Source organism: Pyricularia oryzae, chromosome 1 (genome assembly GCF_000002495.2).
Source record: "Pyricularia oryzae 70-15 chromosome 1, whole genome shotgun sequence".
Classification (NCBI taxonomy): domain Eukaryota; kingdom Fungi; phylum Ascomycota; class Sordariomycetes; order Magnaporthales; family Pyriculariaceae; genus Pyricularia; species Pyricularia oryzae.
In genome coordinates, this window is record NC_017844.1 from 1,689,712 (window position 1) to 1,717,031 (window position 27,320).

Sequence of the window (27,320 nt, forward strand, 5' to 3'; positions counted from 1 at the left end):
CCGAGAGATGCCCCACACACTCATCCCCCACCACATATAGTTTTATCTTAGTCCAGCCCTGTTGACAGCAGTTTGTTCCACAAATATGGCATTTGCACATGCTCGAAAAGTCATTTTGAAGTCCCTAAAAAAGGACACAGAGGCTGAGAACGGTCCACAGGGGATCTGTAGACAACCTACATACAACGCCATATTGCTAACTAACTTAGTATGTCGATGGGAGGCTTAGCAATGTTCCATAGCAAAATGTCCGACTCCTCATGACGCCAAAAACAGGGGGGCCGTGCCTTCCTTCCACCAGGGTCAGGTACGGTACCTAGGGCAAGCTACCCCTACGGATACCTCGAGTGCCAAGGGCCGTGCACGCGTAAAGTGGTTGCAACCTACCGCGTCGCCCGTGACTACCGCGTTCATGGATTAAACTTCCGCTTGGCGCACAGTCCAAAAACTCATGGGCGGCTCCGGTAGATCATTTCTCGGTCGGAATGCGACAATTACTACTCGATTTCAAGTCGATATAGAGGGGCTCTTATCCTCATATCCTCTCTCTATGCAAATCAAAACCGTCAAAGACGGTTGACGAGGTCTGCCCAACATGATAGCAAAGAAAATGGCCCCTCGCAAGGCAGACTCGGCTGTCGCCATGCTCTCGACGATTCATGAGCTTGACGGCAGCGAGGAAGGCTTCGTTTCTGAATCATACCACCGCCCCGAAGATGTTGTTTACGTCGGCTCCGATGACGAGTACTACGAGAGCTCAGCCCAGCGAACAGAACGATGCCGCGCGAAATTTGAGGCCTACCTACAACGCGGCAATCAAGAACCGCCCCTGATCATGTCTGCTAGTCTCAAAGGACCTTTTGAAAGCAAGAGCTGGGAGAACCCCTGGCGCAGCCGAAGTCAAAGAACTGCCACTGCCGAGGTCACGAAGCAAACAAAAGCCAAGGCCAAAAGTCATCTTCCGAGGCAGCACTCATCAACAACTAAGCGACACGCAATGTCAGCCGCGGACCTGGCCTGTCCCGATACTCCTATGGATATCAACCCCGCCTCCATAGATAAAAGGAGAATTAAGCAAATAGGGCTGACAGCATCACAGCTTCCTTCAGTCAGGAGGATCTCGGAATCCACAGCTAAGGAACATGCACCTACACTTCTGCCAGTGGCTGATACCGACGGCCTTCCGAACCCCTTCAATCCAAAGAAACGTTTGAAACAATTAGCAGCGGACTGGCTGAGGCGCCCAGGTCCCGTCAAGAAGCGCAAGCCAGGACTGACACAACATCATGAACTCCCTCCTAGCTCCCCTTCAGAGCAGGTGGTCACCAAGCGCAAGAGGACAAGCGACAGCAGGCCCTCTTTGCCGGTAGTTACAGAAACTGCTTCCGACGTAGTTCCTAGGAGTTCTTATATCCAACAGCGTGGCAACAGACGGTTGTCCGTATCCTCTGGCATTGTTATCGACGAGTCGACTATGCCCGACGAGTCTTCTTTCATTGGTGCAACCCTCACGCCTTTCCAGGATCCGGCATCACCAGGCGCCTCCTCGAATACTGGCCGAGAGGTTGCGACCTTAGGAAGGGAAGATTGCGCGGCTGTCCATGTCATTGGCATGTTGTCTTCTACCCACAAACGCAAGAAAGCATACAGCAACGGGCCATCATACCCATCGCCTGACGCACCCGCCACATATAGCAGTAGTCCTCTTTCTAGCATAGACTCGTCCAAAATCTTCGAGACTCAGCAGGACGAGAGTTTCTGTTTCAAGGCAAAGGTCCGCCAGGCAGACAAAGCTGGAAACAAAGGGGGAAAGTCTGTAGCGCAGACACCTACTGCAGAAATACGCCCGGGTCACCAGGGATCCATGGATGACGAAAACGAGGAAAATGAACCAGCGATCCAGGGATCAGGCAAATCCCTTATCCAGAAGCGGGTTCACGACGTAATCCCTGAGCTTGGCAATGCAGAGGGGCTCGGAAACGAGTGCGGAAGTGACCATGTTGTCGATGACGATGATGGCGTTGGTGATGACGAGACTCTAGCGGTGCAAGATGCGCCGCTTCACTTCTCTTCTATCAAGGCGCGGCTCACTACTCAAGGCCACCGTATTGCAGAGCCTATAGGGAATGAGTCACCTATCCCTGTACGCCTTTCCGAAATAACGGCTGCTTGTGTCATTTCTCCACTTGAGACAAGCCAGACTCTTCTCTCTTCACAGTTGAATGCTCTCCGAAGCCAACTGAAGTCCAAGTGCACCTCTCGAGGTGATACCGATTTTGCAGCTGGCAATCACCTAGTAAACCTGCAACAGAATTCTCTAAGGGGATCAAATAGGCCCAGCGCCATCGCCGAGACTAACATTAATCAAGAAGGCGAAAGTGCAACCAAGTTTGAGGCAGATGAAACAACGCTGGTTCAGGGGTCTTTCTCTGGTGTTCCGGGGCTATACTCGCAGTTGCAGATTAATAGAGAGGGTGCGGAGGTTTCGCCAGCTGGATCGCAAGATCATCTGCGGCTGAAGAAGCCGGGAGAAGATATTAGCCAGCATCCCAGCTCTGCTCGGGGCGCCTTGGGGAGCCCATCAACAAACTCGAAATCCGTGTCTTTGGATGGTTCTAGAGTTGTCAGAATCGCCAAATCTGGTCCAGTGTCGTCAAGCCAGCCCCTGACCGTTTTCCCGGCGAGATCAGAACATGCTGTCTCATCCACGAGCACACGAAGACCAGCGTCTCAGCCTCTGCAAAATGATGTGTCTTTGCCTCTGTCTTCACTCAGGGCTATCGCACAATCAAGTCTGAACATGTATATTGGTGCTGTCTGGGATCCAGAGGTAACAACGCTGAGTCTGCCAGATCAAGTGCTTTCCAGGCAAATTGTTGAAGAAACGAAACCGGAAGCTCTCATGCCTGAAGGCTTGCCGAAGTCCCCTATCAGGTCTACCCGATGCACAAGCTCACCGAGTCGTGAGCTCTCAATCAACGATGGCAGCACGGACGGAAGCGAGGATGACAGTGAGATCAATGCTGAAGAGCAGCCGATCCATGACGCGACCGAGATTCGAGAGTGCGCTGTTCGAAAAGCCTCACGGCCTGCTGAAGATATGGAAGGGAGCCCCAAACTTGCAACTCAAGACCAGAGTCCATGGGTGGCTTCAGAAGGTGGTTTATTAAGGACTTCATTCCCTGTCAACCTGAACGATGATTCTTTCTGCCTATCTCAGAATATGCGATCATCACCTCCGCTGCCGAGGTTTCATTTTTCATTTTCTGACAAGTGCGCGAGTTCCCAAACGAGTCCGACGCCGGTAGCGCAAAGCCCATGGGCCAGGGAAGAGATGGCGAGGCCGCATGTTAAACGTGGCCAAACAGTTGTGTCACCGTTATCACTAAGGACTTGTTCAAACAGCCAAGAAGTTCCCATTCCTGTGTTACCAAGCTTCACAGACGACCGAAAATCGGAGGAGCGAGACCACAGCAATTCGCAGCCAAACGCCGCGTCCGTTAGCTGTCGTCCATCGACTCCAGAGGACCAACTCTCCAGCCTACCTACCCCCGAGCTTACCTTTTCACTCAAACCCTTCCGTCGGTTCTTATCCCCATCTCCGCGTAGCGAGAGACGAAAGTCACGTCATACCCCAAACCGGGCGTTGTGCACCCAAGACATGCTGAGCGTCAATCCTTGGGCACAAGAATCTAGGCCAACAAAGCGAGTGAGGTGGGCCCCATTGCCAGGATTGGGAGATTCGGCTGAGGAAGGCGATGGGCCAGTTGTGGCCACATTATCACCTAGCGCAAGCGAAGAGAACGAAAGCGAGTCAGACAGCGGTAGCTCAGACGATGCTGCCGGTGATGATGAGGATGAGGACTACATCGAGGCGGGTCTGTCTCGGTCGGCAAGGTCGCGCAACGTGACACGCGCGAAGAATACTGCGGCTGCCGTGCTCGCCTCCTCTGTCAAACCCCCTCCCGTCCCAACAAGGCCACACTCGCCACCGCCCCCTGCACGGACGTTTGTCGATGACCTCCCCATCGAGGTAACGCTTTTCCAAAACCATTTCGCCAAGGTGGATAGCGAGCGGAATATGTTCAAGCCTAAAACTCTCAAACGCCCCCTCGCAGAGGATGCAGATCTGGTTCAGCAATTTTCCGGTGACGGAAGCCAGCCAGTCGATGCCGTGGCAAGACGATTCGCTGAGGCGGACGCAGCTAGCGTGAGAGCGGCTGCTAAAAAGCCGAGGAGCAGCATTCTCAATAAACCTACGTCGTCTCCGCGGCTTCTCGAGCAGAACGAGGAGAATGAGCAGCCGGTGGACGATGTCAGTGCTGTTATTGATAACCTAGGCGACTTCCTGGGCGGATGGGATGTAGATGTCGAACTGACGCAGTCGGCCCGGGAGAGGGAGCAGAATGAAGCTCAAAGCATCTATGTGAATTCAAATACGGGCGTAAGCCCCTGGGCGTGAAGTATTTAACACATAGCCTTGTTTTGGTTGGGCAAAGTATTCATGATGTAGTCTTGAGCATTTGTTATCTGGGTTCTGAGAAGCGCTGTATTGTCACTGTCATTCAAGATATTTCCCCTAGCATTGAGCATGTTGAATGGTCGTGCGCTTTTAGGGTTGACCCACGATCTATGAATTGAAGCTACTGTCTAGAACTAGTCATGATCAAGTCATTTCCCATAGCAAATCGAGCTCCTTATATCAATGCATTTGCCAATTATAAATAGACTCGTTTCACCGACACCATGCGTAGTGGTGCCTATAATCCCATCCCTGTGGAGAATGATACCCATCTTCTCCTAATGAAGATGGGATAAATTCATGACCAATGTCCAAGGCATGTGTACTCTGGTACATGCAAAGGTGATGCGACTCATAGACGGAACCTTTATGCGCGTTCCTCAGGAGCCCGGCAAGCCCGGCATCTCTCCCACAGCTCGTTCCAAGACAAAAAAAGAACGGAGAAAGAAGAAAAGCGACCTGCTTGTCTGGTCGCATTCAAGGTCGATCTCATCACTGCCACTTGTTGTCACTACTAAAAAAGATCTCACAAACAACCCAAATTACCGAATCTGAACCGGCTTGCTGCACATGTGATGGTTACTTGCAACATACATGGGCAATATCTATGCTTTTGGACAACTAATTGAAACTCGAGACGGAATCTCAACAAGACTGTTTTTTATTTTATTTTTTTATCCCAGGAACCGGGATTTCTTTTCGTCCACAGGGCGCCACAGAACCCTTGTTCACCGCAACACAAGGGAATAAAACATAGAAAGCCTCCCGAAGGAATGCAAGGCTTGGTATGCGAGGGAGATACACATGGTCGTTTCATTGCATATGCTTGGACGGCTGGCTTTGCTCGCCTCCACCGCTATTTTGTGCTTTTCCTTTTTCTTATTTTGTGTTATTTTTCTTTCTTCTCTTCCCCAACTGGAAAAGCAGGGTCGAAGGTTGATATATGACGGGGACTTGCATGCCAATCTTCCCCATAGTTTTCTTCCTTTTCTTTTATACCCCTTCTTTTCTCATGGACGCATGTCAGCATCTCGCACAAGAGAGTGTTTGAATCAGAATTTTTTTTCGGTAAAAATCTCAGCACATCACTCCTGCAATGGCAAGACTGTGCAGGATGTTGCTTCGGTTCTCCTTCCCGGTTTGTGCCGCGAATACCCAGAGTCAACCCTAGCTCTCTGATCATCCGAGCTGGAGTAGACGCTGCACGTTTTTTTTATTATATATTTCCGGGAGTCATACGAAGCCACGTAGCTCAAGTGTTGGCAATAAATTGCAAGCAACTAATGCCTTGAAGGTGGTGGTGAGCATGCCGGCACTTGGTAGACGACAAAGATAAAAATCCCGCATCGTTTTCTGCGAATAGTGCAGCTTTCTCATGGGGTAAAAGGGTGCTAGGCATACGGTCGGGTACGGGATTGGGCATAGGGCGCGCGCTCTTCCATGTATTCTCAGCCTCGGTGGTTGTCACTTGTGGATAGTCTCGCAACGTCAAATAGTATGATCATTGTTTTTTTTTTCTCTTTTTTTTTTAGTTTACGTAACCAGGCACAGAAATTTCCTAGTCTAAATAAAGAAGTAGTCGGCAGGTCGGCTGTTACAAAAGCAGTAATGGTACAGAATAACATTGTACAGACAAGAGTTGCGGCAGGCAAAGTGGCCATTAGCTTGGAAAGCATCCGGGGTGGCTTTCCACGGAGACAGACGTTGAGGGGGCACGTTTATATTTGATTGGTGGCGGAGGCATCTCGGGGCTGTAAAGCACTTGCATGGAGACCGTGCCGTCAACGTTTTTTTTTTTTTTTTTACGATTCCCTCTTTTAGAACTGTACCTACGAAAGTATATACTTGGGGGCTGTATGATATGGGCCCCCTCAAAGAGGGGGTTACAAAACCATGATTTTGTAAAAAACCGTGGGCCAGTTAGTGCACAATATGGAATGGCGCACCAGCCCACTAACAAAAAAAAAATTATTGCGGTAGTTACTGGAAAAAAAAAATGCTCCGCTTTTGTTAGTGGGCTGGCGCGCCATTCCATATTGTGCACTAACTGGCCCACGGTTTTTTACAAAATCATGGTTTTGTAACCCCCTCTTTGAGGGGGCCCATATCATACAGCCCCCAAGTAGTTGGCGCCGAATGAACTTGACAAGTCAATGCGCCATCCTGTCGTCATCCCGGTTAAAACAGAGAGGGCAGCAAATACCCAAACAAGAAGAAGAGAATGAGAGGGAACTAAGAAAGAAAAAAAGGCGGTTGCCTATCTGTTCGAATGAATGGTCTAAATCAAGTAGCCACTCACGCCAAAAGCTCGAAAGAGTTTTAAAGCGCGCATGCAATTCGAGCCGTGCCGCTCGCCTTACTGTTGATGGAAGTTGAAATGCTGTGTTCTGTTATGTGCCCTTGTTTTTCTTTTTTTCTTCTTGGTGTACCTTGGACCTTTTCTTACTGGCACTCACTTTGTGTAACAGACAAATAACAGCAGCGAGCCTCTCATAGGCTAGAGGACGGCAACGTGACGATAATCAATCACCTCTACTGTACATTTGGGAGAACGTCGAAAATGCTGAGTCATTTCGAGCAGTACCACTTGGGTAAGGTAGGTACGGTACCTTCAGCCTGCCAAGACACATGGGTTTGACCATTGCCGTATCTAACTGAGCAAAGTTCCACTGCGACCTCCATGTAGGGACTGTACGGTAGGTACTCAGTCCCAAGTAAACCGGCATGCTGGAATGATGGGATGCATATTAATTAATTAATACTTCGTAGTTTGTTTCGGAAGGGACGAGACCCATATCTCGTTCACCCCACGAACGAGTCTTTCTAGTGAAAACGAAAACGTGGCGGGTGGGTTTGGTGGATAATCAAGGTACATACTCGTAACAACGTGATGTACCAGCAAGTAGGCAGTACTTTACAGGTACTTGAAATAATGATGAACTGACATCGGCTAGTTTTAGTAGTGGAATCATCGTATGCAACATTTTTGATCAGATCGAACAAGCGATAGTATATTGGAAGGATTAAGGTACGGTTATATCCCTACCTAGGTACCTAATTTACAATTTTGTTTTATGTTTAAACGCAGAAGTGATAGATAGGAGAGCCATCCCAGATGTGGACGTGCGCAAATCGACTTGATAAGGGATGATGATGGGCTTTGACAAGATTGCTACTATCGATGCCCGACAGTGCCCAAGCTATCTCTAGCCCACAAACAATTCAGGAAGCAATTTAGCCAAATTCATCCATTACCTGGGCGACCGTCTAGATACATACCTAAAAACGAAGAGCGCCAAGAGACGAGTTTGGTAAAACAATCCTACCGAGTATGTGCAGTACCTTGGAAAACATTGACGACTTGGGTATGGAGTGCGTACCTAGAAGGCTTGGTAATGTGTGAAGGTTGTAGCTTATCGGCACGACACCTCGATGGCCGGTTTTTAACTTGAACCCAAGCGATGGTTCCTTCTCCATTATGCCCTGGCCCGGCTCCAGATCTCCAGTTCCCAGCCAGCTAAATGCCAGTTGCAGTCGTGTGTGGACCTCTACAGCGGGGAACCCCACCTGCTGTGGATACTAATTCGTAATCATGGAAACATCGATCCAGCCAATCAAACAAAGGCTTGCGTGCACTTGGCCACCCCTCCTCTTGGCCCGCAACTCTTGGCTCTGCGTCAATCTCTGGGGCTCTGGTTCATTCCATCATCCCACCAAGTACTTTGTACCTCCTGTTGCGTGCGTTTGCGTCAGTCACTCACACTCGACTGCATTGGTGTCGTTTTGTTGTTATCTTTTTTATTTTTTCTTTTTTTTCTTGAAGAAGCATAGCATTTCGGATATTCCCATTAGCTGCGTCCCCAACAAGTTAACCCGAGTAGAGTCCCTTGTATCCCGGCTCTGGTCCATTGTCACCAGTGCGTATTTGCAAGCCTCCCACACTCCACTCTCTCTCTAAGAATCAAATCAATCACCACCGCCGATTTTGCCACGCCGCCTATCCCTCGCACATCGATACGGTCAAGCCGTACCTTCGAGATCGTCCTTCGCAGTGTTGCGTCGCCCGACAGCGAATCGATCCCACCATACACTTACACACAATTTTCCGCCCTATCAACACCTGCCAATGTTTTCCTCATGTCCAGCACGTCACCCCAGCCTGGAAGTACCGCAATACCACATCCACAACCACCACCTCCACTCAAGGAGCCGACAAACCCAGTTCAGGTATCGTCGTGTGGTAACCCTGTCGATCCAGCACAAGTCCTGTCGCAGGGGCCGCCAGACCGCAGCCGTATTCCTGTCTCAGCGGCAGAGGCAGAAAAGACAAGCAATGGCACGAGCGCAAGCACGACCGCAGGCACAGGCACAGGCACAGCTGCTGCAACGATAAACGCTACACCTCCACCACTCCCCCCGGGTGTAGATGCTGCTTGTCCTTCCACCCCTGCGCAGAACCAGCAGCATGGCGCCGGTAATGCGGACCAGAATAAAAAGCCCCGAGGCCCAGTCTTACCTCGACCTACTGGCCCGTCCCTGCTGACGCAAGCCTTGGCTTCCGCCCGTGGTATACTCTCTAATACCTCGACCCCCGTTATTGCCCAGCCGGATCCGAACCGTGTCCTGTCACATAGTCCCGGCAACCAGGGTCCTACCTCTCCCTCTACTACTTCTTCTTCTTCCCCTCTGCACCAACCACACAACGCCCCTCCAACGCTACCCCCAGGTTCATCTTACACCTCTCCTTCGCCCACCGCTACTCCAATCTCGACGTCACCCCACAAAACCAATGATGCCCGCAGCGATGCCGCACCGCATGGGCTCAGCAACTCTTTAACGACGCAAACTGGCCTCCCACCCCGATCGTCAGTCATGTCGGCCTCGACCGTGGTTTCTACCCTCACCGTCTCCGGCTCGCTTCCCGTAGCTAACCCAAAGCTGCACCTACACGTTGGTTACAATGTCCTGGATTCGAGCGGGTTAGATGCCAGAAGTCGGGCCATCAATGGCCGCCGGCCGAAAAACGCCGACAGGGTTGGGTCTTCTGATTACCCGGACTCGACGCATCTTTCATTGAGAGCTCCGAGTGCCCCCACTTTGAGTTCTTCAGCAGGCGCAAAGCCGCAGTCGACATCGCCCAGCGTACACCCTCGGCCAAACTTGACTACCAAGCAAGGAGCAGACTCGGCTTCGGTCGACGATCGGAATCTTACAAGGAAGCAAAGTATGGAACATAAGGTATCTGTCGGACCAGAAAAGATCTGGTCTATAGGTAGTGGCGAGTCGGATTGCCTCGAGGATGGACAAGTAGAGAAGTCGGTGACTGAAGTCATATCCGGCGTCGAGCACAACAATCGCAGCCGCAAAGCTAGTCATAGTCTCCGCTTTTTCAAGGAAGGACTACCAGAAGAGAGAAACAAGAAGAAAGATTCTTCTAAACATACCGGTCATGTATGGGATACTACATCCCCGAGTCTTGAGGCCCCAGCAACAATTCCGGAACATTCTGTCGCTGAAAGCGATTCAGCCCTTTCATCGTCACCAAAGTCTGTGGATCCTCATGCTGATATATTTCACCAAATTCAACGTTCGACCTCGGTCAAGAAGGCCAAGGAGAAAGATGCCATCAAGAAGGGATCTGGTAATGATTATTTTGCAGACGTCGAGCCGGGCTTCACGTCCAAGTTCGCAGATCGCCGCCAAGACATCCCACAGCCCAAGGAATATGAAGTGCTGCCCGATCCTGCACTTGAGCTTGAGAAGGAGGTGCCTCGTGAAAGGAGGAAGTCTAGCGACAGCATCTTGTCTACAAGGAGTACCGACGATGGAGATGACTCGGGCGAGGAGAAGATATCCTCTGCGGTCTTCGTGCCCCACCAAGCTCCACAGGAACAGATGGGAACTCCTGCAGACCCCGTGAGTATCCCGGGTCAAGCTAATGGGCAGAGGATATCGCCCAGAGCCGACGGTTGGCTCGTCAAGGCTGACGAGCCAGAAGTCGATCGTCGCGATGAAGCTGGTGATGAGTCAGGGGCACTCACTTTGTCGGGGTCAGACCGAACTTCTGTTACTCAAGGATCCGGTCTAGAGCAGCCCGTCTCGAGGTTGCCCCCGCAAGGAGCCTCTGCTATCATAGACTTCGCAGCACCTAGAGGTGATCTGAACGGGCCATCTCAGCAACTGCAAACTGCAGTAACCTATGAAGATCAACCATCCCCGCAACCTTTGGAGGCGATTGAGTTGATTCCTTACAAACACCAAGTCGGTGGTCACACAACACTCTGGCGATTCTCAAAGCGTGCAGTTTGCAAACAATTGAACAACCGGGAGAATGAGTTCTATGAGAGGATTGAGCGAGATGTTAGGGATCTCCTCGCTTTCCTTCCTAGGTAAGCTTTTCTAAAATCTTGCCTTCTTGGTTTTACGACTGCTTGGTACTATCATTTATGTCGATGGATGAAACGCTGACTGATTATTTTTCAGGTACATTGGGGTTCTCAACGTGACTTTCAAAAAGCAGCCACGCCGCAAATCCACGCTTAAGAGAGAGGATACGGCTGCTTTAGAGCGAAAGCTGCTTGACCAGAGCGATTTGAAAAAGGCCCTAGGGAGCAATGGAGCTGTTGGTCAACATGAAGCCGTGTCTAGCCCAGCTGAGGATACAAATGCGGCCCCTACGCACACTAGAGTAATCAGTCAATCTCTGCAATCTAGTCAAATTCCGGTGCCTACTGTCACTTTTGTTGATAATCAACATATTCTGCCGCGCAATCTGCTGCAGCCTTCGCCAAGTCCGACTATCGAGGTCGGTAGCAGCCGCGTTAGAAGCAGCTCGGCTGTCACCGTGCCAGGTTGTAGTCCGGATGGGCGGAAAAAGGCCGCGAGCCGGCCAACGCTTGAAGATCGACATGCGAACAGCTGGGGTGCCACAACGGTCAACAAGGATTTGCGGAACAAGGTTTTCAACGACGTTTTCATGAAGACACCTTTTCCAATGCGGCCACACCGCAGGTGGCACTCGCAGCGTGCACCCCTTCCAAGGTCCTCACTGCCGAACTTTTTGGTGCCTGCAGGCAGTGTTGAGGACAGGGCAGAATCCGAGCCTGATCTTCCGCCACGCCGCTCGAGCACTGGTCAAGCCAGCTCTCGGTTACGCAACAGCTTGAGCGATATGGGGCCCGAAATTGATCATTCAGAGAGCACATCGGTGCCGAAGAACGTCCAGGACAGACTCAAAGCAGAGGAAGATGTCGGACCTAAGGACATTACGGGCACAAGTGCACCAGAGCCCGAGATTCCTGTCGAGAAGGGAGCTTCTCAGGGTAAACGTCGTCGGTATTCTGGTACGGCTTTGCGCAGGAGGGCCAAAGAGGGGTTGGATTCATCTGAGAGGAAACTGCAATACTTTCAAGAGCCCGACGATGAGGACTTCAAACGGGAAACTGATTTTGATACCGGATTGGTTCCTGCAGCAGTGGAGGGAAACTCACAAAAAAACCCAACACAAAACGATAACGGGCGCCCCAGGAGCACAGACTCAGATGCAGGACCGGCGACTTTGCATCTTGAGCCAGAAGAGACGCCTGTCACGTCCCCCGGCTGGACTATAAGCAATTACCCTTCAACAGTTACATCGGGGGCCGCCAGCCCATCGACCGAGTTCAAGCGAATATCGCGACCCGTCAACCCCAAGGAGGCCCGCGTGGCCGATTCGCGCGTGGAATACTTCCTCCTGCTTGAGGACTTGACCGCAGGCATGAAACGGCCATGTATCATGGACCTCAAGATGGGGACCCGTCAATACGGAGTCGACGCGACCCCTAAGAAGCAGGCTTCACAGCAACGCAAGTGCGCAGCCACCACGTCGCGGAGCCTCGGCGTACGGGTCTGCGGGTTGCAAGTGTGGGACGCAGCGCAACAGACATATATATTTCGAGATAAGTACTATGGCCGGGACCTCAGACCTGGGGCCGAATTCCAGGAGGCGTTGACGCGATTCCTGTACGACGGTGTGGATCCGGCGAGCATCCTTCGACACATACCCACCGTCCTGTCCAAGCTTAGAGAGTTGGAGGTCATCATTGAAAAGCTAGACGACTACAGATTCTATGCGGCCAGCCTATTGATGTTTTATGACGGAGATCGGAGCGGCGATGACGGGAACGAGACCGCGATCGAGGATTCGACTACGGACTTTGCCACGGACACTGAAGAGGGACGCACGGCTGCCTCGGTTGCCGCGCGCAAGAGTCGCAAGCGTAACAAGCGCGAGATTGATTTCAAGATTGCCGACTTTGCCAACGGAGTCACAGCCTTGTCCGGTGGTTATGGGGCCGAGGACAGGCCCTGTCCGCCACAGCACCCCGGCCAGCCCGACCGCGGCTTTCTGAGAGGCCTAAGAAGTCTCCGGCGCTACTTTTTGAAGATCCAGAGGGAGACGAGGGAGCAGCTCGGACTCGGGCTTCTTGGCAGTCGTCACGGAGTCAATTACGATGGCGCGGCCGACAGCGGCTTTGGTGGCGATGATGGATGGGATGAGGACGAGGGTTCTGTGAGCGAATGAGAGGGTGCTTGCCGATGATGGAACAAAGATTTGTATTACGAAATTATGGATCTGGATGTTTTATCCGGAAGTGGGATAGAAGATGTGAGAGAGGGTTGCTTTTTTTTCTTAGTACAAATTGCTGCTGAATTCTTTGTCCTGAATCTTTTTATTGTTCGTTTCTTGATTTCTTTACCATGAAATGTTTTGGTCTTGGTCTCTGTTTTTCTGCATGTCTATAGAATACCCCCTTTTCCATCGGTCTCTTATGTTTTACGAAACATTACTGCAAAGGTCTGGCCTGGCGTCCTTTTCAAAGTGATACAGGACAAAAACGAGCAAAAAAGAGGAAAAAACAAAACTTAGCTTACTGGATGGTTTCACTACATACCTACTACTATTACAGGATTGCCTGGTGATGATGCTTGCTTTTTACCTTGGGAAAAAAAGAATCTACGATGCGGATGGGGGGGGGGGGGGGGGGGGGGGTGGAGGGATACTCTCTTTTATATAACCAAACCGGTACTAGATACCTGACAGCGGTGTTTTAATTCCTGCCTGGCAGTAATCTCAGTATGCTAGTTTCAAGCAGTCCACAAAATAGGTGAAAGTACCTATGCGGGAAATAGTTTGGCTCGCTCATGAAATGCGCACGCCACAAGTCAATGCGGAACTTAACAGGCGCGATGAGCATGTATCAAGAAACACCGACAGTAAAAAGCTAGGAAACTGTCGTGTCCCATAGGCATAAAGCTTCGGCGGTTGTAGGTAGGATCGAGCAGGATGAGAAACAAAAAAGATTTCTTGAATATAGCGATCACGCTCATACAACGATACTGACATGAGATTCAGACAAAATTGCCACAAAATACCACCAATTCGCGCAGGCTATCGAAACATGGCCGCATCATCTTTAGAAGCAAAGATAGGAAAAGAGAAGTGCGGAGTGGAACGTAGTCTGCAAAGTAAGTCACACTCCCCCAGCACAAATAACCACACAAAGCCACGCGACGTTCTTTTTCGTGAAAGAAGACGCAAATAAAAGGGAACATAGAGACAAGAAGAGAAAGATTGGTATGGCAGGGTTTAATCTCGAGCTGATTGAAGCTGTCAAGGAGAAAACCGATAATACTGTGCAAAAGCCAGTAGTAGATAATTAAGAGAGACAGAGGAAAACATCAACGCCAGTAAAGACATAGGAACTATTTAATATGGGGAATAAACAATGACCAAAGATAGTAAAAATTACGACATATGGCATGTAGGCAAGAATCCGCGCCCAGCATCAGGCAAAGCAAGAGGTCGTTACAAATCCGTTGCATTAACGGGTGCCCCCAAGCGCGCTGATGCGAGCCCCGGAAGGCCTGTGAAGCAGGCTCTCGGTGTGCTTGCCAAGGACCCTACTGGTTGTGTGGGCGGGCATGTTGACCGTCTCGGATTCGCTTGCAGATGGACCGTTGTCCAAATCCTCGTCATCCTCTACAATCTTTGTCGGGATGTCGTGGCCGATCATGTACTGCTGGGAGGACCGCTCGGGGGTGGTCATGGTAGTCGAGGCCATGGAGAGAGCAGTGCTCGACCTGTTGGGAATCAAGTCCGGCGTCGGCGGGATGCTCGACGTGCGGCCCGACGATGGGCGCAGGCGGACGCTGATGTCGTCGCCAACCTCGCTGTGGGTGCCGGCATCGCTGCCGGCGACCGACAGGCCGCTGCCGCGGCGGTAGCTGCTCGAATGGTGGGCCGAATGGTGGCCCGAATCGGAGCCATCCTCGATCTCGGCGTCGTGAGCAAGGGCCAGGCCCTCTACAGCAGCCTGGCACTGCTCCGCGATGTTTCGTATGATGTGTGCAATAGCATCCGTCTTGTCTTTAAGGTGACGGTCAGCCACATCAGAGAAGCTTGAGGAAGAAAAGCGCTTGCTGTTGTGGTGCTTGCTCTCCATATCTATATCCCGAGACAAAAGAAAGACAATTAGAATTTGGGCGATGCAGGAAAATATTGTATGAAGCTGAGATGGTGACATAACCGCGGGGAGAACCCCAATTAGAAGCAAAATGTTTAGAAAACTTACCCTGAGTATCATCCTCGTAGCCAGCCTCCACCTCGTGCGCGAGATCGTTGTCGTTCTCTGGCTTGGTAAGAGAGCCGACGAGATGCTCCAGATGATGACTCTGGCCACCGATAAGGCTGCGCAGGTGCAACACCACGCGGCGGGCATCGTCGCGCTGCCTGGTGATGGTGTGGTTGGTGTGTTGTAGGGCTGCAAGCTCCTTCTTGTTGCGCTTGCGCTCACGCTCGAGCTCCTCGGCAATCTCTTGCTGAAGCACGAGAGCCTCGAGAGCGTCGTCGCGCTGCTTCTCGGTGCCGGTAAGACGGACCGACATGCGAGCGGCGTCGTCCTTCTGCTGGTCGATGAGCGTTGCCAGGCGGCGGTTTTCCCTCTTGTGGCCCTCAATCTTGACCTTGAGATCCTGAGTTTCTTTGGTGAGCTGCTCGGCGAAGGCCTGGAACTTGGTGAACTATTGTAGGGGAGTGTGGTTAGTGGCCTATCTTTGACCGAATCATGGTGTTGGTGTCCTACCTGCTGCTTCCAGCTGTCCAGCTCCTCATTGAGGTAGTTGTTGCGCTTAGTGACCTTGGCAAGCTCAGTGTCCATGCGTCCCTTAAGGTTGATGAAGTCTTGCCAGGCCTCCAGAGCGTCCCTGGAGTACTGATTCCTCTCACGAACAATCTCGTTGAGGTGTCTCATCGACACCTTGGTCATCAGAGGCTTCTTAACTGCACCACCGAAAACAGCCTTGATGCCAGTGTTCCGGCCCATCTTCTCGCAGACGTGATCCATGACAGCCATAACAGCGTCCTGGTTCCACCACTCAGGGTCTTGGATAGATTCAACCTCGCCGCGCATGACTATTATTTGACCGGCTGGCACCAGCTTGCCTCCACCGTATGCTGACCGCAAATGAGCGGGAGCGCCCGACGGAGTAACATCGCCGTTCAGCGCCTGTGTCAGGCGGGTCACAAACTTGTTGCGCTGGTTGGGGTTCAAGGCGGTAGGGGGGCTAGAGGTAAGAACGAAGTTGCGGTCGAGGTCTACTACCAGGGCGTCGGTAGGGGCGGTAAAAAGGGACCTGCACTCCGCGGTAACACCGAGAATGTACGGGCCCGGTTCTTGCACGAGCTCCTTTGCGTGCCGAGCGTGAACCATAGGAACGTACAGACCGCTCCACTCGTAAACACGGACGCAGTAGCGCACCGTCTCCGCAGCCATGGTAAGCATCGCTGGGTAGTGGCTGACAAAGATTATGCGGCGAGTGGGAGATATGGCGGCTTCAATGACACCGACAATGTTCGGAATTGAGAGGCAGGAGAAGAGAGGCCACATGGCGAAGTTTTGGAATCCAGTGGGAGACGAAGGGAATTGGTAGCAGAGGGCGTAATCCTTCATGTCGATCCGTACCAGGTCGTTAAGCCTCGGCGCGGGGAAGCTGAGGATTCGAGAAACCTCTTCGGCATGGAACAAGTTTGTGGCCTTGTTCCAGTGGATCCACATACCCCTTAGGTAGTCTCCCAAAAGATTGTAAAGAGGGTAGCGGGAAAGGAACGAAAGACAGTACGGGATCCAGTATGTCTCGTCCGGGTTGTCGTAAAAATCAGACTCCGTCCGTTTCCTCAGCTCCCTGATTGTCTCGGCCCTCTTCTCATCGGCTCGCGACCACACCTTAAGGCAAATACCGTAGAGTGTGTGAGAGGAATCCTGCTGGAGAACGAAGGCGTGGTGAACACAGTGGGGCTGGCTGCGACCAGTGCAAATCTCGACATCGTGAGGGAAGCAGGCCTGGGAGCAAAATTAATGGTTAGATCGATCATAGACAATATGGAATCATAAAGGGTCCGCGAGCCCCCCCTGCTTGGCGAATATACTCACTCTCATCGCGGCGTGCAGAGACCTAGCGATCTCGTTGTCCTGCTCCAATCTTGGGCTGCTACCGAGGATCTCGGGGAGCCAAAACTGTCCAACTGCACCCTTCATGTGACCAATCTTGCCCTGGGCTGGCGGGGGCGCCTTCACCCATTGCGAGGGCTCACGGCCCACACCGCAAACCATGTAGGCATGTGTAAGGGTTTTGGGTGTCCTCTGTTGCGGCTTGACATTCAGCGAGGACGGAATCGGCTGTGTGATCCTCGAGTGCAACGAGGAGGTACGGCTCGGAATTATGAGGTTGGTATCGCCCTGGTCGCGGGTAGTCGGCCTGCCTTCGCGATCCCCAGTCCGGGGCCGGGTGAAGGACGAATGTGCGTTCAGCGAAGGAGCCATTTTGTCCGCCCGGCGTAATCGATCGCTATTCTGCTGGTCTAACTGAAAAAACACCACTTCGCCGCCCTGGCGGTGGTGTCTAAATGTGTTGAAATGACGGTTGAGTTGTCCTTCTGTTTGCCGACGATGGCAAATCCGAAGTCAAGAAACGAACGCTTGGTCAACAAGATGCGGCGTGTGGTCGAATCGGGGAGCGGACCACGTCTGTGAGTTTTGTCCGAAGTAGCGCAAGGCCCCAACGCTGGTGAGAGTTGCGTGTCAAACGGGACGATGGCCTCACTTCGTGCGTTCCAGCCAAGGTTCGGTCCGTCGTTCCCCAAAATGTCGACCAGGCAGGACGAGAGGTTAATGAATACTCTCGAAAGTACTGGAGTCCAGCCAGCTCTGCCAGTCTCCAATGTACTTGTCGCTGCTCAGACAGACGTGGGTGGTGACCGGTCTGTTAGTGCTTTGCTTGACGACCTTGCCGGCAGTGGATGGGTACACAAAAGAAGGGCGAAAGAAACGAGGGAATGGGAGAACAAAAATGTGAGGCGGGCGGTAGGGCAAGAAAGAGCAAGAAAGCAAAAAGGCCGAGCGCCGGAGACGATGGTTGGGAGGGCCTCAATGAGAAAAAAAGGGACGGATGAATGGGACGAGCAAAGCAAAGGAGCTGCGGGTCTGGGCATCCAGTATCGAACAGAAAAAAAGAAAAAAAAAAAAAAAGGGGAAGCTGCTGTGTGCTCTACTCTCCAACGTCGCATCGGCCTCGCCTCCTCTGTGATCGCTGCACCAGAAGAGACAGCACCAGGAACAGGGTGTGAATTAAGGTGGGGCCGGACCAGGATAAAGTCAAGGTGGTGTGGTAGGGTGCCTGGCCTTCAACGTTGCACCGGTATTGGTAGGAGTAACGAATACAAGGAACGGCGCCGGTCAACCAAATCGCCTCATCGTTGCAGACAAATTCCTGTCAATTGCAAGGAGGTTCCTGTGATTTCCGTAATCATCAGCACCAAGTGCAACGGCTTCAATTGCCACGAGGGGTTTGCAGTAGTCGCCAATTGCTGGAGGCATTTAGCTCAAGGGATAGCGTACGAGGTAGCGGCTACTTGAGGGCTTGCAGATGACCCCTAGTACCAGTTTTGGTATGCTAACTATATTAGGTTAGACGACAGGAGACCCTAGCAATTCTCAATTTTGGGATGGCTCCAAAAAAGGCATAGTTCATCACGAACCACAGAGCGGGGGAAAAAGTCGTCCTCCTGTTATTTCACGATGCTACTTGGTACTGTACACTGACGTTAGGTACTTTGTACAGCAATCAATACCGTCACAATCTCCAACATGCTGAAAATAGGGAAGATTTGTTTGGTTTGGTATTCTTATCTTTTGCTATAATGTTTTTCCGCCCAACAATAATTAGTTCACATACCATGAGTCAATATGCTGCTATTCATTAGATAGACTCGAAATCAAATTAATTGAGTACTACTGCACATATGAGGTTAGTTAAGGCAGCAACGGAAAGTACTCGGTAGGTACGTAGTAGGCTTTGCGAGAGGCTTGGTACGTACCTCGCTTGGTGAGATTCGGACCAACTGCGCTGATCGCCAAATGGTTGGCGACTGTGGCAATGGGGACTTGAGGAAAAGAAAAAAAAGATAAAATCAAACACCGGTAAATAAAGCCCACGTTATCATGAGCCACGAGATTACCCTTTGTAGATTTCATTTGTGCCAGAGAACGTTGGGTTGCAGATCCGTGTGTGAGGCGATATTTGGGCCAGCCCTTGTCCCACGCCCAGCACGCCTTCCGAGAGCCGGTTTGTGTTTGGGGCTCCGCTTTCTTCTCGAGCTTTGCTTCTTTGATGCGAGACTCAGGCTCAGCCCCTCCAAAACCCAATCCCCCATTTGCTCAATGTGGGCCTTTGGTCTCCAGATCCAGTGTGATTACGAATCGCGTCGTAGATTTTTCATCGCATCAAATCCATCGGTACCGTCCAAAGATGAAAAACAAACAAGATACCAAGTCAGTTTCGGCAGGGCCGTGGGGGTTGGGCAAAAACAAACAGCCAGATAGAGCATGAATAGGAGGCGTTGGCCTTGAGAGATTTATGCATCTGTGCTCAGAATAATTCCCATTGGAAGGCGATTCGAGACGGTTGGGGATCAAGACAAGCACAGCGATGCTTGCCACTCTTTCTCCAGTTCGATGGAAGGTCCCGTGATGTATAACAAGGAAATCCCTTGTGTTCTATACGCACGTACGAAAAGACGTGCCCAACATTGCTTCTGACAAGCGACGAAGCTATGTACGGAGTACAAAAATACTGCGATTGCGCACAAGCCTCCTACGCCGTACACAGTGAACACTGAAGAACCTCTTCCTTACTTGCTTGATGACCCGCACAACCCACCCACACGTTCGACGCTTTGACCCAAAATCCCTAGAGTGACAGGGCTAGGCGGAAGCAATATTTGTACCATAGTACAACAGCCTGGGCCTGGGTTGTGCAATGTTTCTGCACCCCCGCTGTCGACCGGCTCATGTCCGGTGGTGCAGTTCTGCAAATATTGTTCGCTCGCCTACCTATGAGTAATAATGGAGGAGCACGGTTGTGCGGTAAAGACGGGAACGCACATCTTTTTTTTTTTCGACGGCAAAACAATTGCATAGCGACAGGGACCCCAGTCCCAATCGGCTGAATCGGCCTCCCATCCAATCTTCTCTATGGTGTCGAGGATGAACCGGTGGGTTTGTTTTGACTCGGCTCACCCAAGGTAATCTGGCTCATACTGCGATCCACGAGCTGTCAGTGTTTTTTAGGTACAGAGTAACTGTTGTCGGAGATTTTGCAACTTTTTTTTCTCAATAAGGGAAATTTGGAGGGGTGCAAAAAAAGAGTCGACGAAAAAAGTACTTAGTAAGACGTTACCAGAGTCCGCAGGATGCAATGCCGTTAGAAAAGAAGAGCAATCCACCAGAGTTCCCACATTGGACTGGTTGATGCTTATGGGAGGCGGTCGTTTTTGAAACGTCCCAGCTGAAGCTTGATGCCGACAACATTTATGCAGTCATTTCCTAGGGGGGCTCCTTGGCGGCACATTCATTCACAGTGGAGGAGCGCAGGGCAGCAGGTGGGCCATGCCTCCCTCTTCTCGGAAATTCCTCCGCCTGTTCTGCCGACCTGTCATATCCTTGGCCTCGTCTGTCAGCTTAACTGCACTTTCTGTCACAAAATTGGTGCATTAGTCAAGGTGGATATAAGAAAGGATGAACGATTATTATGTTGGTTTCTTTTATACCACTTGACTGTACGTCGCAATTACTCGCATTCCCAAGACTTTTTCCGCACGTCCTCAAATGTGATCAAAGCCGGGTAGCGATCCGTGGAACGGGCTGTAGTAATCTGCGAGCAAACAAATGACATTTCACTTGGGAGATCCGAGGGCAATGCAGAGACCCGTCGTTGGCCGAGTGAATGACGAGGCCATGAAGGAGGGGTTTTTTGCTCGATCTCCATCTCGTTTGCGGTGCGCCACGTCTCGCCCTACGTCTGGTCTGGCCTGATTTTTTTTTTTTTCTCTCTCGACTCTCGATATATTACTTTGGCGACTGCCGGACCATGTTGCGAATCCCTTGCAGTGCGCCCAAAATTCAGGTTTGAAACATTCAAGTCGTGGCCACCATGGTCTAAACTTGTGGCGTATTCGGGGAAACACGAGCGCTTCATCTAGCTGGTTTGTCTAGCAGGTCTAGGTACCTAGGTGGGCAGCTGTCTACATCTCACGCCAGCTTTTGTCCCAAATAAATTGAACACGGTTCGCGATGAGACAAGAGATGATCGCGGATGTAAACAAATCTCGTGTCGACTCGAATTTATGCAGCAGCTGTGTGTTTTTTGCCTCTTACGATACGGACTTCCGCGCACAGGCAGACCCTTCTGAGAGCCCTCAACTCACAGAACTGATGCGATTTGCTTGCCAAATTCGCCAAGGAGAGGGGGGAGAAAAAGATGGAATGGAAAGATAGAGAAGCACAGTACGGTACGGTACACGAGTATAAAACAGGTAGTAAGGACCCGATTATACTAATAACAGGGCACATATTCAGACAACAGTGTAGGAATGCCCGAAATTGATGCAGGTCCCTTTACCATAGTTGCATCTAGATTGCAAGTATAACAGCGAGCATAATGCTTGTCCGAGCGGACCATTTCCGAGTCGGTGGTTTTTGTTGGTTCCTATTCTCCTTCGCCCGATCCAATGAAGGGTGATTGTTATTACCTGTCTTGCTATGATTGCTCCGTATATGGTTATAGATACGAAAGTAGGTGAGAATTCAATCCAAGCTTTGCCAAATTCAGGTTTGATTGTCAATTAAGAATTGATAGTTTGGTTTTTTGGTGGGGTTTTTTTTTCGTCATAAAATGACAGGTTAACGGGGAGCAACAAGTGAAGAAAAAAAATTGGCTCGATTGCCCACATACCGTGCAGTGAGAGACGTCAAATGTCTCTCCAACGTCTGACGGACAGGCTTGGAACTATCCAGTGGAGTGGCGACTTTCGGCTACGACGCCGCCGTTTCCTAGCTGGCTAGGGGTGGGAGGCAATGCTGGGTACATACCTACTACCGTATATAGTAGGAGAATAAGGTGCCTGCCAACCTGCCTTGACCTACCGACGATACGACGCTTGTTCGGTACCTTGTGTTGTTGTGACCAGAAACTTGATTGTTGGCCCTGTGCTACGGTGTGGTGCCTTTACATGGGAAAGTACCGGCCAAGACCATCGGGGGTCAACACCACCTACCTAATTTGGATGCCATCACACTGACCCGTTCCCATTGATCACGAAAGCGTGGAAATATATTCACCACGTCACCAGTGGTTGACCATGAATATGTGAACTGGAACGGGGCCCGACTGTGGGCTGTTTAATTTAAAAGGGCTTACCTTGTGGTATATCAAGGTTTCCGCATATGGGTTGGTATAGAACAAGATACCTACCTATTAAGCCATCTCTACATTTTTTTTAGTAGAGATATCATAAACCTGACGGCTCCATGCTGGTATGGAAAAGATGCCAGTGGTTAGTCCATGCGATTGAGTATATATTTGTCCGAGGTATGGGCCTTTGTTGATTTTATGAGAAAATAAGAGGTCATATAATTAGTTTACTCTGTGAACAAACACGTTACGGATAGACTAGATAGATCAGCGGGGCATAGTGTGTTGATGTAAAAGCCTACCCCTTGCCCATTTACCTCTTGCTCGAGATGCCATCATTCACTGACTGCATCGGGATATTTGCTTTGATACACCGCATTCAGTTCTCAGCCACTGGCTACTTCAACCAGATTCGCATCTTGACAAATGCGTCTTCTCTCACGGCGTCTTGCTACCTCGGCTGTGTAGGGGCTATGGAACCGTCTGCGCGAACCTTGACTTGGAAACATTTACAGTAGGATGCGGCACTGGGTATGTCCTGGCTTATAAGTAAAGTTGTCTGCTAAATCAGATGTTATTCAGACGAACCCGTCAGTGCCCACGAATGCTTGGCCACAGCGCTTGTCATAGGCATCCCTACTTCATCTCTTCTGTTCATCAACAGCATATGCCTGCCCAACAAGATAAAAACAAAATTGGCGACCCAAGTCTTCACTCAAGGCACAGCTCCGTGGCAGCGGAGTCAATCCACTCGTCCTTATTCTTGCAGTTTAGCATTCAGTACGTGAGCCTGGCTCCCCATCCGGCAGATCCGGAACCATTCTTCTGAGCCTACGTCGTCTAGACCTAGTCCAAAGACCCTGGACATGTTCATCCCATCGACTTCGTGCTTTTTTTTTTGGGATCAGCTAGCAGCAGGAATGGATGCATCACCCCCGGGTTTTCCTTGCATATCGGGGAGAGGCTTTGGCGAGGATGGAAGAAGCAAGACTAGCGAAAGGCTCTACTGCCATTGGAACTCGTGGAATATTCTGGACTAGGACGAGACAATCGTTAGCAGTCCAGGTGCACACGTAACAGGGGGCAAAAGTAAGACTATAGCTTCCAGAGCATGTCGGGATGATGGCCTTGTTTGTAAGTTCCATATCTAGAGCTATGCATCCCGTGTAGTAAAGACTGTCACCCCTTCGGACTCCCATAGGAAGTTGATTCCATTCCGGGGTAGGATTCATTGAGGTGCCCCGTCCGGAAAACGTCACACACTGTCGCATGAGACTCAGTCCACGGCCCTACCGCAGGGCACTACACGACTCTCCAATCTACCGTACTCGCAGTGTTTCATTAACAAGATAGCAAGAATCCTCAACAAATCGATGGTCCCGCACATTTCATGGCATCATTTCCCAGTCCCTTGAAGGATATCTGCACACACACACACACACACACACGCAGACCAGCCTCAGGGGCTGGGGTAGCTCCGGATGGTAGGTCACTTGCTGTGTATAGTTTTCCTATGCCAAATGTCCGTCTGCATTCATTGTTCGCAGCCAGCAAAAGGTGCATGCGGTAAGAAAAGGAAACGGTAGTAGCTCTTGAACAAGAAGAGTAGATTGGTCCTTTGTGATTCTGAGCTGGACTGAGTTGGTCAATATTCCTTCAAGTCGGCCAGGTCAGGGCTACGCTTCCTCACGACGACTAATGGCACTTGATGGTTCCTACATACGCTTGCCTTCGTCAGGAACTGTTTTGGCATAGATGAAGACGGGAGATTGATCAATGCTACTCAGTGAGGGTCTGCAGGGTCTACTGGGTGGATAGTTACCACGCCAGATTGAAATGTCTCTCCTTGCGCCGCAGGCGTTTCGACCCAAGAAGCGGCAAGTTTGAACATCTCCATCGCCTAGTGAGACAAAACATATTGCTCACAAAACCATCTATTGCGTTTCCAACCATCATGATGTATGTAGGTACAAGCGCGGATATCAAGGTCAAGAGAAAGTACCATTCCGAGGATCAGGGATCAAAGACGAAGACGAAGCCGGTGGGTAATGTGCTCCTAGCGTAAGCACAAGGAGCATATGTTTAGAAGGCTAATAATATAAGAGTGGCTAGACCAGACTTTCGGAGATAAACAAACTATCTAAGGGATTTTTTTTTCTCTTTAGCTGCCTGCAGGTGGCTTGCGAAATCTGGACCGTGTATCGCATCATCATCCTTCTGTCCAGAGAAAGGTTACTACTGGTACACCAGAGGCTGCAATCAACCTTGACCTAAACAGCTTCTCGGACTAATTCAGTCTGTTGAACTTACCGGTAGTGAAGAGCAGAAACAGTCCAGTATTGATCTTCTTAAGTGAGCTAAACCAAGGCGCCACAGTCAGGCCATACGTCAGTTCAGGAGACTAAATTTTCCGCCTGTCATCCAAAATAACCATATCATAGCCGATTCTACCGGTAGTTCACAAGCAGGCTTGACAGGATCACAGTAACAAGTAGGTGTGACACATTGGATGTGCAAACACACAAAAATTGGCTTAGAGATAGGTCTGTGGGAGAGTTTGGAAGATTGGGGCTGAGTTCGGTACATGCGATTGGCCTCGTGTAGCCGGTAGTGCCATATTTGCGTACCTTGATAAACTATAGGTTTACCTGATGGACCTTTTAGTATTTGCCTCGACCAAATGATCATCTTTGGTGGGTAGATTAAAATACGTAAAATATGTCAATCTTGCAGTTGCTTAAAGTTAGTTGGACAAAAATCCAGGATAGACTCTCGATTGGAGACGGTGTCGTGTCTGCAGGTGCATATTATCATCTGTCCCTATCCGTAAGTGCGAGGTTTAAGAAGGATTGTAGTACAGGGCAGTACTATGGAAAAAAAGTTCCAAGATTTCAATAGTGCTATGCCATGCGGAGCAATTGTTTGCCACCCGCAAACGACGGCGCCGTCATTGCCTCCGCGTACCTACGCACATTAGCAGAACCTGGGGATGTAGCTCCGCATGTGCAAACCAACAAGTTTGCAAGGAAGCGTGTTCAAACATGTTTCTGCATACTGTATGGTATGTAGAGTTGCGCGCTCCTGCGAAGGATAAATGGCAGCGGATAACAAAGTTGACGTTGAAGCGGAAATGTTCATTATGTTACCAGACGACGTCGTAAATCAATTGATAACAACCCCTGTTCATTGCGAATTTTCACGTGAAACATACAAGTTGGCTGATCCTCCTTTCACAGGCCGGCTTGTCTTTGTTACATCAGAAGACTTCCCGAGATTGGCGATCAATGGCCGATAAAACTGATACCAGGTTGGCAGGCCTGACGGAGGATGATGTTGACCTGCATCCGTCCAAGCTGTGCAAGCCGTGGTGCGATAGCATGTGCATTCCCCCCCTTTCGATCGTTTCTTTTCGTAAGGTAAGGTTCTTTTTTTTTTTTTTTTTTTCCACCCCAGACGTGCGCGGCTGCTTGCCACCGGTACATCCGGACCTCGGCGGTAATGCCTTACGGCAACTAGGTAATTTGTGACTAATGGAAGGAAATTTCGAATTGACCGGATGCGTGAAAATCTCGGGGAAATGCAAACTTGGAAGCTTGGAGGCCTTTCGATTAATTCGCTGACCCCGTAGGAGTTTGCAAGGGCAAGCTTCATGTCGCAAACTATTTTGTTAGCATCCAATAGCCATCGCAAGTCCTTGGCCTAACTAGTGACGGCTGGAACGGCTCAGCTTGGTCTCTACGACAAGAGTTGAAGTAAAATGCCATTGGATTCATCCCAATCGAGTCCCCACAAGCCTTACTGAAGCACCGTGGCGTCTCGCACCACTTTGGTTTCCTTCGTCTGAAAGGTTGTCAACCTCACCTCATAAACTGGCATAGGTTCCGTCTTTGCCTTGACGTACATTTTCACATGTCAGACCTGAGCTTCCCTTTGGTACAAGGGGTTTCTTATCAAAGCCTGATGTGGGTAGGAAACATTAAATTCGAAGCCCGCTGCCCAAGTCCCAACCTTCTTATTGGCTGGGTGCGGGCGTGCCTTGCAGGGATTGTAGCTGCCACCAGAAGCTACTACCGTGGCCTACCTTCCAAACGACGTGGCACGAGTTCGTGTCTGAGAACCCCACTAACCATCCGTTGTTCTGTGCCCCTCTGACGCATACCTTTTTTCCATTTTATAACCCGCCAGACAAACTCGTCCCGTTTGTTCACATAGAAAAGAATAGATTCAATTGCACATCGGGCTCCATTCAAGGGTATCACCGAGTGGTAATTGATCTTTTATTCCTCGAATTGATTCGCGAGGCGACGGTTGACCAAATCGCCTGTCAATCAGGTCAAAGTTAAATGGCTTCATGCATGGCAAATTCTAGGTCTAGAAATCGATCGTCCGTCTTGTCCATCCTCCTGTGGGACGGACTCTATCTCACACCCCTGACAGCCCAAGTGGACTTTTTTCCTGAACGCCACTTAATGGAGCATTATCAAGTCGACAGCTTGGCAGTTGGCAGGTAGTACAACATGATGGAAGACCAAGCTCGGTCTGGAAAGTATCGTGATCCTGGCACCACCGACTGCCCGAGGTCCGCAAGGGCTGCCTACCTGTCTGCCTGCTGGTCTTCTGTCATCACCTGCAAGACTGATGATGCCCAGAATTTGGCGAACAAAGCGAGCTCCTGCTGTTGGCAGACCACGCCGTTTATGCCGAGTCGCAACGTGCAATGCAGGCGCATGTCTCGACGAGCTGTCGTCCAATAACACCCTTGCATTATTTAGGTAGTACCTACCTTCCCTGTCAATCGGGGCAGAAAAAAAAAGCGATTAAATGTTGTGTGGGGCTTCCCGTCCCAGCGAGGCAAAGCACATGTCAAAAAGACGAACAAAAAAAGCGGTTGCCGTTGATGCAACGATCGATCACCTACCTTCTGTCCAGGTCGGCAGGTACCAACCACGTAGGCGGGCAGGCATGGAAAGCAAAGACCAATGCGACGTCTCCGCTGGCGAGAATTGATTTT

The 27,320-nt window shown here is 50.6% G+C and overlaps 6 protein-coding genes across 6 annotated transcripts; 5 read left to right on the forward strand and 1 right to left on the reverse strand.

Annotated features, from left to right (window-relative positions):
* Positions 1-100: 100 nt before the first annotated feature.
* Positions 101-4,741, forward strand: MGG_16116 (uncharacterized protein). The gene has a single exon (XM_003709126.1). It carries the CDS (start codon positions 596-598, stop codon positions 4,460-4,462), a length of 3,867 nt encoding a protein of 1,288 aa, XP_003709174.1. The 5' UTR covers positions 101-595; the 3' UTR covers positions 4,463-4,741.
* Positions 4,742-8,299: 3,558 nt separating this feature from the next.
* Positions 8,300-13,535, forward strand: MGG_11917 (uncharacterized protein). The gene is made up of 2 exons (XM_003709127.1): positions 8,300-10,911; positions 11,006-13,535. Exons 1-2 carry the CDS (start codon positions 8,660-8,662, stop codon positions 13,083-13,085), a joined length of 4,332 nt encoding a protein of 1,443 aa, XP_003709175.1. The 5' UTR covers positions 8,300-8,659; the 3' UTR covers positions 13,086-13,535.
* Positions 13,536-13,557: 22 nt separating this feature from the next.
* MGG_02398 (DENN domain-containing protein) lies at positions 13,558-18,049 on the reverse strand. Its single transcript, XM_003709128.1, has 4 exons — positions 16,993-18,049; positions 15,646-16,902; positions 15,136-15,583; positions 13,558-15,008 (listed from the first exon to the last, which is right to left on the reverse strand). The coding sequence occupies exons 1-4, from the start codon at positions 17,380-17,382 to the stop codon at positions 14,386-14,388; spliced, it is 2,718 nt and encodes a 905-aa protein (XP_003709176.1). The 5' UTR covers positions 17,383-18,049; the 3' UTR covers positions 13,558-14,385.
* Positions 18,050-24,263: 6,214 nt separating this feature from the next.
* Positions 24,264-24,583, forward strand: MGG_16117 (uncharacterized protein; the record flags this gene model as incomplete). Its single annotated transcript, XM_003709129.1, has 2 exons — positions 24,264-24,370; positions 24,475-24,583. 2 exons carry the CDS (start codon positions 24,264-24,266, stop codon positions 24,581-24,583), a joined length of 216 nt encoding a protein of 71 aa, XP_003709177.1.
* Positions 24,584-25,593: 1,010 nt separating this feature from the next.
* MGG_16118 (uncharacterized protein) lies at positions 25,594-25,825 on the forward strand (the record flags this gene model as incomplete). Its single annotated transcript, XM_003709130.1, has 2 exons — positions 25,594-25,725; positions 25,763-25,825. 2 exons carry the CDS (start codon positions 25,594-25,596, stop codon positions 25,823-25,825), a joined length of 195 nt encoding a protein of 64 aa, XP_003709178.1.
* Positions 25,826-26,499: 674 nt separating this feature from the next.
* Positions 26,500-27,269, forward strand: MGG_16119 (uncharacterized protein). The gene has a single exon (XM_003709131.1). It carries the CDS (start codon positions 26,827-26,829, stop codon positions 27,061-27,063), a length of 237 nt encoding a protein of 78 aa, XP_003709179.1. The 5' UTR covers positions 26,500-26,826; the 3' UTR covers positions 27,064-27,269.
* The last annotated feature ends 51 nt before the right edge of the window (positions 27,270-27,320 follow it).